At 32.0% G+C, this 12207-nt stretch overlaps 1 protein-coding gene across 2 annotated transcripts; it reads right to left on the minus strand.

The window, feature by feature from the left end:
- Window positions 1-302: 302 nt before the first annotated feature.
- Window positions 303-7853, minus strand: LOC111698806 (uncharacterized). 2 transcript variants are annotated; one of them, XM_023469249.1, is made up of 14 exons: window positions 7480-7853; window positions 7281-7349; window positions 7040-7089; window positions 6226-6310; window positions 5702-5763; window positions 4273-4347; window positions 3934-4032; window positions 3310-3374; window positions 1879-2293; window positions 1615-1681; window positions 1457-1519; window positions 615-646; window positions 409-523; window positions 303-339 (listed from the first exon to the last, which is right to left on the minus strand). In XM_023469249.1, the coding sequence occupies exons 1-13, from the start codon at window positions 7616-7618 to the stop codon at window positions 422-424; spliced, it is 1323 nt and encodes a 440-aa protein (XP_023325017.1). In that variant the 5' UTR covers window positions 7619-7853; the 3' UTR covers window positions 303-339; window positions 409-421. The 2 variants fall into 2 exon arrangements, 1 of the variants encoding a protein (XP_023325017.1); XR_002764622.1 differs by lacking the exons at window positions 303-339; window positions 409-523 and having other exon boundaries at window positions 617-646; window positions 1615-1677.
- Window positions 7854-12207: the final 4354 nt, after the last annotated feature.

The raw sequence follows: 12207 nt of genomic DNA on the forward strand, positions 1-12207 counted from the left end.
AACTCATGTTCGGTATAGGAACTAGAATGTTGAAAAAAAAACACTATTTATGCGTGGAAACTGTAGTTCGGTGTTGGAACTACAATTGTGAATAGTACACTAGTTCGGCGTGAAAACTAGAATATTAAATATTACTCTAGTTCTGCGTAAGAACTAAAATGTTGAATAGAACTCCGCATAGTTCTGCGTAAGAACTAGAATGTTGAATAGAACGCTGCATAGATCTGCGTAAGAACTAGAATGTTGAATAGAACTCCGCATAGTTCTGCGTAAGAACTAGAATGTTGAATAGAACGCTGTCTGCGTAAGAACTAGAATGTTGAATAGAACGCTGCATAGATCTGCGTAAGAACTAGAATGTTGAATGGAACGCTGCATAGTTCGGCGTGAGAACTGAATGTTTAATAGTTCGGCGTGAGAACTAGAATGTTGAATAGAACTCTGAAAAGCTGTCACTCCGCGCCAACCTGAGTTGAACACTTGATAACATTCGAGCTCGTTCCTTCTTATCATGCCGCCGATCCTAGGGAACCAAACTTAATGATTTAATCATTAATTCTAGTTTATGTATTGTATTTTATTAAAAAAAATTATAAAAAAATTCAAGTTTTTTCCTTTAATCGTTTTAGTTGTCGTCTTCCTGCGCCTAAAATTATTAAAAATAGTATTGTGTTAATATAGACTAAAATTATTAAAAATAGTATTGTGTTAATAAACTAAAATTATTAAAAATAGTATTGTGTTAATAAACTAAAATTATTAAAAATAGTATTGTGTTAATATAGACTAAAATTATTAAAAATAGTGTTGTGTTAATAAACTAAAATTATTATAATAAACTAAAATTATTAAAAATAGTATTGTGTACGTTTATAAACTAAAATTATTAAAAATAGTATTGTGTTAATAAACTAAAATTATTAAAAATAGTATTGTGATAATAAACTAAAATTATTAAAAATAGTATTGTGTTAATAAACTAAAATTATTAAAAATAGTATTGTGTTAATAAACTAAAATTATTGAAAATAGTATTGTGTTAATAAACTGAAATTATTAAAAATAGTATTGTGTTAAAAACTAAGGATGAAATAGTTAGAAAGGACTTTTCCCATGAAAAGGAAAAAGGTATCTGGAGAGGAGAATATATACATGGAGAAAAATTAATAAAAATAAAAATATACCTTCAGAGAAAGGTTTATACTTAAATAAATACCTGGAGAAAGGTTTGTATATGAATATATACCTGGAGAAAGGTTTATACATGAATATATACCTGGAGAAAGGTTTGCACATGAATATATACCTGGATAAAGGTTTGTACATGAATATTTACCTAGAGAATGGTTTGTACATGAATATATACCTGGAGAAAGGTTTGCACATTAATATATACCTAGAGAAAGGTTTGTACATGAATATATACCTGGAGAAAGGTTTGTACATGAATTTATACCTGGAGAAAGGTTTGTTGTGCAACCACTATCTAAGGAGATGCTTTCCCGAAGCCGAGGGAGAACTAAGAAAATAAGAAATCAGAATTTTTTTACCGATTTAATTTTGTATCAAAAATACAAAAGTGAAAAGAATAAGTTCTAAATTGTTTTCCTGTACCTCTTAACTGTGATCCTTTTCCAAACTCAGACTTGTTTGAGTTCTTATTTTTCGTTTCTTCTTCTACCTTTATAAAATAATTTGAACGAAAATTGTTACATATCAAAAGAAGATCTTTTTGTTTGTCTCAGTCGATATGTTTTAGAGGTTTGAAAAGAGAAAATCCGTGAAAAATTAAGATAGGGGTTTTGATTTTCAGAATCAATCCTTAAAACATTAATTCTATTCGTATTATTTACTAAGACTATTGAATAAAAAACTTGCCTGATGATTTGATGATAAAGTTAACGTTGCTGAATTTGAGGCTGATTCAGGAATTGAAGAAGTTAATGTGGATTCAGGAATTGAAGAAGGTGATGCGGATTCTGCAGTAACAGGACTTGATGACGATTCAGGGATCTGAGAATTTCGATTGGATTCGGATCTTGATGTATATTCAGGGATAGCAGTAGCTGATAAGGATTCAGGGAAAGTAGACGTGGATTCAGAAATAGTGGAATTAGGAATAAGATAATAGGATTCAGTTGGTAATTCTTCAGGACCAGGAAAATGTTCACTTGATTTGGAGGTAGATTCAGGAATTATCGAACTTGATGAGGATTCAGAAACTGCGGATTCAGGTATAGGAGAACTGTACAGTTTACAGGAATCAGATCCTTCCTCCTGTTCAGTAGAATCCCTGATAAAAAAAAACAATAAAAGATAAAAATCTAAAAAAACTATGAATGAAAAAAAAAAATTTCTTGAAATATCGATTATGGAAATAAAGTTTTGAAAATTAAACCAATAAAACTGGTTGACAAAAGCTAAAAGAAAAAGACAAGATGAATTTTAATTTTTTTCAACAGATATCGATCAACGAATAAAATTAGGGTTAGAACTCTTTTAAGGGACTATACGCGTGTTTTCAAGTGGCCTTCCATGAAAAGATGGTCTGTTCAATTTAGAGAACATCGTTTTTTTTAGACTCAAAAAGTGCTTTATAGTTTCTTATAAACAAGAAATGCGCAAGTCTTTTTTACAGAGAACTTGAATTGAGAATTGAAAATAACCAGTTCAAAAGCACAAAACCATTATTCATACTTGATCAGACAACGCTTTTAAGGGTACCGTAGTGAATCAGATATTGACATCCTTGCAAATAGGGTCACTTGAATCTATGCTTTCAGTCCCTTTAAAAACCAAAAATATTTGGTCATTCTAAGCAGAGAACAGTTATGCAAAGGTATTAACTGGATGATCTCCTGAACCTGTACTGGTTTATGCTGGTATGGATAGGTGTAAGGTACGTATATCTGTTAAGTACTGGTTTATGTTGGTATGGATAGGTGTGAGGTACGTATACCTGTTAAGTACTGGTTTATGTTGGTATGGATAGGTGCAAGGTACTTATACCTGTTAAGTACTGGTTTATGTTGGTATGGATAGGTGTAAGGTACTTATACCTGTTAAATACTGGTGTATGTTGGTATGGATAGGTGTAAGGTACGTATACCTGTTAAGTACTGGTTTATGTTGGTATGGATAGGTGTAAGGTACGTATACCTGTTAAGTACTGGTTTATGTTGGTATAGATAGGTGTAAGGTACGTATACCTGTTAAGTACTGGTTTTTGTTGGTATGGATAGGTGTAAGGTGCGTATACCTGTTAAGTACTGGTTTATGTTGGAATGGATAAGTGTAAGGTACGTATACCTGTTAAGTACTGGTTTATGTTGGTATGGATAGGTGTAAGGTACATAGGTGCCAATATCATCATTCTAAATTAGCAAAAATTTAAGCAGTATAAGCAGTGCATGAAGTTTAAAACGATCAATGGCGAATCAAATGATAAATTTGTCAGTTTATTGATACTTTTTTATTATGATAAAATAGATCGCCTTTTGATATTATTTTAAGAATGTTTTTATTGTTTGGATTAACTTTACAAACCAGCATAAATTAAATAAATTTTGTTTATTTTTTGTTCTACGTTAAAGATGAGCATCGTTTTTCGAACGAACGAACATTTTGAGAACGAGCTGAGTTTTTTTGTAAAAAAGGGTGTCGTTGAGAACAAAAAAAAACAACCGAAATGAAAAAATTATTGCTTTTTAAAAAGGAAAGATTTAAAATTGTTTGAACGATCTTGATCGCTGGAGAACGATTATTTTAGTTTTTTTACTTAACAAACGAGTTTTTCGAAAAACTTTGAAAAAACAATATTTTTTTACTTTACAATCGTTTTCTCTAAAAAAACGATAATTTTTAGAACGAACGAAATTAATTATTTTTTGAACTATAAAAACCGAACAAAATGGGCCGTTCATTGTTGTATACCTCTGCGACTCTATCGGAAGCTATGTCAGGTAGGTTCACGTAGTGCTGGACAACATCGGGTACATTAGGTACCTGCAGGTACTTCGACCTCAGGTCTATCTAAACAAAATAGGTATGACTTGTATGTACTAAGGACCTCCTTTTGAATTAAACACTGAATTCCTTTTTTACTACTTGTAATGCAAATCTATACTTATAATGAAACTGAACTTGAATCTCATAATGAGTCTATATTATTGACTTATCATTTGTCTAGTACTGTATAATCATTTCTCATGTAATAACCTAATAAATAGCAAATAAAAAATAATTATCAAATCTTTAAACTAAATATAATACCTCTGTTTGATTCAGATTTTCAACTGTTTCTTCTGAAATGTCAACTGTTCCATTTATCTCAGCATACACGTGACTCTAAACACATATTTTTAAACAAAAATAATAAATTATAAACATCAATTGATTTTTATTAATTATTTAATAGTTAATATAGACATATATATATATATATAAGTAAATAACTAAAATTATGAAGTGTTTTAAACATTTGGGATCGATAGATCGTCAAGATTATTTCATCGAGATCGTATACCAATCCATACCCAAATTTTATTCTGTTTCATATCCTATATTATAGGCTATATCCTACATCATTTTTGAAATACTCCTTTTAAGCTTTTCTATAATTAGCTATTTTCAATCTCTTGAATTAATTTCAGAGAGTTGATAATATGTACTTTATCTCTGAGATATTTGAGTTTGGCGCCTTGCAAAGGAATTGAGTCTTTGCCACAAACTCGGATTTTTAAAACCCAATTTCTTTAAAACCAAATGTCGTAGACCGTAGATATTTCAAACTATGAACTCTGGTGGATCAAACAATGTAAGTTTGAAATATGAAAGGTATGCATCATCTGGTTGTTGAGATATAGGTATTTTAAAATTGGGATTTGTGGCAAAAACTCAATTTCTTTAACCAACCGCTAGGGGAACAGAAGGCGCTAGTATCGGCTCTGGCAGCCATTTTCAATACCTAGTTGCCGGCAAAAAGAGCACAGATTTACTCAGGAAAAATTTTCGGCCCCCACCCTCCTCCCCTTTGCATGGATCTCTTTCAGAAGAGGGGAAACTACCCTCTCTTCACTTTGGGTCCTCCAGGTAGCTTCACCCAGGGCCGGTGAACAGGGTTCACCGGCCCTGGGACAGTGGCCCGGGGGACCAGGTTGACCGGCTGGCAACAACAGGCTGGTCAGCAGGGTTGAGATTATTGCTTAGCATACAGCTTAGAGCCGGTCAGCAGGGTTGACCAACCCACCCAAGCTTTCGTTTGCAGGGCTGGCAGGTCAACTAGGTCGACCACCTACTAGCTCAGCTAGACCAGTTCAGGTCAGCTAGGTAGAGGCAGGCTGGTTGACCAGAAGGAGCAGGATTACAGCTCCTTAAGAGTACATGGGAGGACCGTATAGGTCTTAGTAGAGGAGAAATCTCCCTTATTATTTAGCCAAAATAAAGTACAGGTTGGGAGTTCAGGTGCTGAAGATGTGAACAGAGACCTGACAGAATGACTCAGAGATAAGGTAAGATAGTATCAGCCCCGTAAATTTATTCTGGGAAGAAAAAAACAAATGATAATAGTTCACCCCCTACAACTGTGGAATTGGAGGACGACCTTTAGACTCTAAGTTATGATTTGAAATTTTTAAACTAGCATGAAACACAACAATTTTGACTTGTGCAGACTAATTTCACAAATACAAATCCCCCTAACCTCTGGTGTAGCTGTTCCAATAATATGCCCTGAAGGCTTGAAACCTTGGCTGGTCATCCTTCCTAAACAAAACTTTTTGTAAATTAAATATTTTTCAATTAAAGTTTTCATTTGTATAAATGGTCGTCGTCTGCAAGTTAGTAAACTACAAAAATATGTATCGATACAAAGTGAGATCCATGTAGAGGCTAAATATTTCAGCAAAACACAACAAAATATCTGTTTTTAAATCTAAATGTTTATTGATTTGTCTAATTCTCAAAGACCATAAAACATAAAAATGTCAAATAATAGATGTCTCAATTGTCTTTTAAAATTATCTAAGATAAAAAGGTTGATTTCGCAACTTTGCTAGTTTACAACTATACAACTGGAAATATCATTGAAAATGAAATTTTATAGTTAAATTATTAATGTCAGAAAGAATAGAGCAAAAAATATATAGATAAAAAAGTTAAACAATAGCTATCTAGTTAGTTACGCACGCTTTAAATCCCTATTTCTTGAACTTGAATATATTCTACCTTTATCTCCTTGAGTTTGCTCCTCCGGTATCGGAGGCAACTTTCTGTCTCGGAGGGTTCGGGTTCGGACTTGTCTCCAGTTCGACTGAAATACAGGGTGTCCACAAAATATGTTCAAAGTACAAGACAATTCAATTTATTTGCTAGCAAGTTTAAAATTACTCGCTACTTACAGGGTGTCCCACGAAACATGACAGTAGCAAGACGACTTAAAGATCGTCTTTGATCTTTCAAATAATTTACGGCATTTATTCGAAAATAAAATTTTAGAATTAAAATTCTTGGTTTAATGGTCTCCATAATGGGTTCTGAAAGATATGAAGAATTGTGTCACGATATCGACAATTGGTATTGGATATCTAATAAAATTGAAATCTGAACGAAATTCTCAATACTGATATTGACTGACAAGAATAGCAGACCAAATTTTAGAAATCCCAGGACTAAGGGAATTGTGTGGTTATTGTTTCATAAATCATAAATGTGAAAGAAGAAGGTTGACGACTGAATGTCTCAAACATAAAAACGACTTTCAAATTCTCTTGCTACTTTCATGTTTCGTGGGACACCCTGTATTAAAATTTTCTTGCAACCTTTGACTTTTGAACTTTGCCAATGTATAAAACATCAGGTGACAAAGATATAAAACTAGAAAATTAGAGGCAAGTAATCAGTTTAGAGATGACTTTGTCCTTTTCCTTTACTTTTTTCACATAAAATATTGTCCTATGTTAAACAGTTCGTTTGAAATATTTAAATATTCTACTAAGATTTGTAAATAGAATTTAAAGTCAATTTTTTGGTTTATACTTACTTTGACAGTGCCATCCGTTCTTAATGATTTGGTAGATTCCCGTCTTAATACTGAGAATGTTTTTATTAACAAAAAATATAATATTAGTGAATTTACTTTAAACATTTAAATAAATCTTATTTATAACAAAGTATATTATATCGTATATTTTTAGATAAGTTGTTTTATCTTTTGCAACAACTTTGGTCTTACTCTTACATGCATTACAAGTGTACATCAACATATTTTAAGATATTCTTTCCTGTGCATTTTTTGGGTTTCTTCCCGCATTTAAGATAGATTATCAATATTATTATAATGAATAGTCCAACTATACAATTCACCAATAGAATTATCAACACTCAATACTTAAAAATTATTTTTGAAGAAAAAACTTTTTAAATTTTGTAATATTTTTTATAAAATAGGATGATTTTTGTGATTCTATTTGAAGTGTTTTCCTAGAATAATTGGAACTGTAAACTTGACAAGCATTAAATCCTTCCGATCCTGATTCAAGATGTTTTCTATAATATATTCATACTGGAGACTATTGTTAGAACCAGCCATATTTCCAATCATTTCAACACTTTTCAACATATGTATGGATATTCTAGTGCTTCCCAGCCATATCCATTATATTCATGTAATAACCACTGTTTTATGTCACTGAAGCCATTTTTGTCACTGTTATAATTTTATAATTATAGATCGATTGTTTAAACTCTACGCTTATGCATGATCCATATTTTTTATATTTGATTTGTCAGCAGTTAGGTGCACTACTCTTTTATCAAGTTCATAAACTTGAGACATAACGATTAAAATCAACTTTGCTGATACATTCACAAACAGTTAGGGTCGTCTTCTAGTTTTAAACTTTGTTAAAAATAAAGCAACAGTGTTTAAGGAACCTGGAATTCACCTTAAAAAGGTTCTTGAAGGTTTTTGAAAAATCCGCAATAAAATCTAATAATATTTACTGTTAATAAATGTACGAAGAAGAAGACCATTAACTTTAAAAGGAAAAATGGCGAGAATCCCTTAAAAATCCTCAGTTAAAATATTAATATGAGGATATATTTAACTAGGAAAACATGGGTTGAATGCAAAAGCAAGGATTAAAACTATGTTGAGACCTTAACTGTAAAGTTTAATACATATCAAATTTCATCTATTAAAGAAATATTCTTATATTTAGAGGTGCATACAGCGGATTATACAGCTGACGTCACTAACCAGGAATCATGAAATCAATAACATGAATGAAATGACTAGAAGTTTTATCGAAAGCTTGATCTTAATTATTTTACTAATATCTGAATTTTTGTATTTACTTTTGTTAAGATGTCAAGCATTTCAAAAAAAGTGTAGACATCAGACGGATAAGAAGGCATTAACAGTGTGTATCAGAACTTTTTAGGTCATTACGTATTAAAGGGGCTGTAAGCTTACTTCCAATTGACCCTCAATGGAAAAAGGGAATGTCCGATTTAAAACAGTGCCCTTTAACCTTTGACTGATCATCTACGGCGGAGAACTCTGTGTGTTTATCTCTAAAATGGTAATATAACTTCCCAACAAAAACCTGGATTGTATATTTGCGAATAATGTAGATTCAACCCAACTGACTTTACATAAATAAAAATCGAAATATTCCTAAATTTAAATAATTCAAATATTTTTTTCTGAAACGTCAAGAAAGTAAATATTAATATTTCTAAAAATATAAAACAGCTTGAAAGGTTTTCTGTAAAGAAATAATGATAGAACACTCTACTAGTGAAAGGTCACTTCAAATTATATTCACATTCCCTTTAAAAGGTCCTTGGTCGACATTAAAGTCTCATTATGTGTGGACACCCCTGTATAAATGATGTGTGAAAACCCCTGTATAAATGATGTGTGAAAACCCTTGTAAAAATGATGTGTAAAAACCTCTGTATAAATGATGTGTGAAAACCCCTGTATACATGATGTGTGTAAACCCCTGTATAAATGATGTGTGAAACCCCTAATGTATAAATGATGTGTGAAAACCCCTGTATAAATGATGTGTAAAAACCCCTGTATAAATTACCTGACACTAAAATATTTATTCACTTTTATTTAAGTTTCGTTCTTTACAATACTCATTTTACTGATACAGATTTTTCCATTAATGGGAAAAGACATCGGAGACGACTGTATGAAACTTAAATAGTTTTTTCGTTCATTCATGCAGTACCATGCAGTTGGACTTGCACACTTCCACTTGTTCATCTTTTTGTCAGGTTTGCAATCTAAAAGTGATATCTACTTTTAAAAATCTGATTAAGAACTAAGGTTATAATTCAACTTTCATATTTAAAAATGTCGTCGTTACAGTCTCTTTCTTAATGTGTAACCCTGTAAGATGAACTGTAACTACAGATTTGCCCACAAAATATGGAACTCTAATGACGACTAAAAACAATATAAATATGACGATCTAAAGGTTGAATTTTGTTATGGGTGCCCTTTAACCTTTAAAGAGTATGTTATGGTTCATGATTTTCAATGTTTATAATATTTTCAAAAATCAGCCATTTTAGAGGAAAGATTGAATCTATTTATTTTTTTATTTTTTACATTTACTTTTTTAGAAAACTTTTTTTGAAAAATGTGAGTGGTGCGCGGCATTCTTAGATGAGGGGAGGAAGGCCAACCACATCAATCTCTAGTCCGAACCACATTCTCATCATTTTCTCCTCCGAACCACATCGAAATCCTCGTCCTTTCAATATTATTTTGTCCGATCCTTGAAAATAAATACATTTTTTAAAAATATGGCGACGTTAGGGCATAGATGAAATATCAAATTTTACCAATTAAATTTTAGATTTGTGTAAAAATGAAAATGCTCCATAAACGATGTTCTACAAAAAAGCGTCTGTATCTAGGGCCCTTTCTTTCGCGGAAAATGCCGCAAAACATTCTCAAACTCGATGTAAACAACTTTTTGTAATATTTCAGCTGAATTTGGATTAGAGATATGACTTACAATTTTTATATGATTAAATACTGTTTGAATTCATAGGGTTGTGACCAATTAATTGTAGCAAATGATTTGAATAATATAAATTGAACATTATTTTTTTCTAGAATTTTAAGCATGCGGCAGGCAGTAGTGATCTCTTAGTGGGGACAACAAATCTACCTTATTTGTAAATAAATCAGAAATCAATGATTTTTTTTGTATGGGTTGAAATGGAAAGATTAAAGACCATGTTCACGCGAATTCTTTGGTATAAATTTTTATTTGTGAAAGTTATCCTTTTTGGATGTAGAAGAGATTCAATTTTGAACCTAAATAATGTTTGACATCATTCTCGTGGATTTGAAGATTTCCACATCTTAAAATCCTTGGAAAACTTTATTCTAGTCATGTTTTATGCCCTAACGTCGCCATATTTTTAAAAAATGTATTTATTTTCGAGGATCGGACACTTAAAAGAAATAATATTGAAAGGACGAGGATTTCGATGTGGTTCGGACGAGAAAATGATGAGAATGTGGTTCGGACTAGAGATTGATGTGGTTGGCCTTCCTCCCCTCCTTAGATAGTTGCACAAGCGACAAGAGAAATAATCAAATTCAAAACAAATTAGTTAAAATCAACTATATACAACTGTGGCGAAAGATAATCGATGACTATAGGTTGTAATATCTAAATGACTTGTTTGAAATTAAATTGATTTTTTTACGGTGTAAGTCGTATGCTTCAATTTTCTCAATTTGTATGGGCGCTACGTTCTTCGGTATTAGACGTCTTTAACAATTTTCTCCTTGTAGACGCAACAGATTAGTAGCGATCGAAAGCGTTTTTTTAATCGCATTAAGCCTATACCCCCTTTCATTTTTCGCGAACTCTCCCTTTAAAAACGTAATAATTTCCTTACATTAAGTTTTAGAATTATATCTGAATGTTTGGCAAAGAAAAATAAAGTTTATAAAGTACAGCAGGGAACTAAGAATAAAGCTTTAATGAATTTCGGAAGTCATTTTTGAAGTCTCGTCCTTTGTTGGTTTTACCCTATTGGCCATGAATGATTTGATCCAATTTTTAAATCTATTTTTTTGATTTATATGATATAAAACTTCCTTTGATATTTGAGCGTATTTTGGGGGGTTTGGTTTCGTCTCTTTGTAAATATAAACTTGAAATAAGACGACATTTTGAACAGTGAATATATGGATTTCATGAGTGAATATCTTAAAATTAACCTAAATATATCCATAATTTTTTCTATGAAAATAAATCATATTCAATTGAGGTACGTATTTTATGAGTGACTTACGGATTTCCGCTTTTATAGATACAATTTTCAATTAAACACTTTCCAACCTGCAGAATAAAACGATGTCTTCCACATTTTTGATAAAATAATTAGGTTTAAATTGGGTATCATTATGGTGATAGATACTTTCCCAAAGGCATTTTCCCAAGGACGACTTCCCAAGTAGCAAATTCCAAGTGGCAACTTCCCAAATGTGTAATTTCCCAAGCGGCAACTTCCCAAAAGTTAGGTTAGGTGATGGGGACAGATCGCTGCAAGGATGGGTTAGGGGGCCGGGCGCCGCGGCTAGAACATGCTTGGGACCGAGCGCTGCGGCTAGGACAAACTTGGGAAGTTGCCGCTAGGAAAATTGCACATTTGGGAAGTTGCCACTTGGGAAAAATTCTTTGGGAAAGTACCTAACATCATTTAATCAGTAATTGTAAATTGGTAATTGGTAATGGTAAATACTTCAGATTAAATATTTCAAATTTTTTTCCTGTTCAAGAATTCATGTACACGCTGATCTTGATTGATCTTGAGTCAAACTGAACAAAAAGCCAAATTGAAATATAATTACAGGATCTTTAGTTCTTTACACTATCTTCCTTCCTCACACAGTACACACCCTAGACTAGTTTCTGTACAGAGTTAACATATCCTACAGGTTGTCCCAGTATCTATATATGGAGTTAACATATCCTACAGGTTGTCCCAGTATCTATATATAGAGTTAACATATCCTACAGGTTGTCCCAGTATTTATATATAGAGTTAACATATCGGTTGTCCCAGTATTTATATATAGAGTTAACATATCCTACAGGTTTTCCCAGTATTCATATATAGAGTTAACATACCCTACAGGTTGTCCCAGTATTTATATATAGA

The sequence above is a fragment of the Eurytemora carolleeae genome, unplaced genomic scaffold (assembly GCF_000591075.1).
Source record: "Eurytemora carolleeae unplaced genomic scaffold, Eaff_2.0 scaffold341, whole genome shotgun sequence".
NCBI lineage: Eukaryota > Metazoa > Arthropoda > Copepoda > Calanoida > Temoridae > Eurytemora > Eurytemora carolleeae.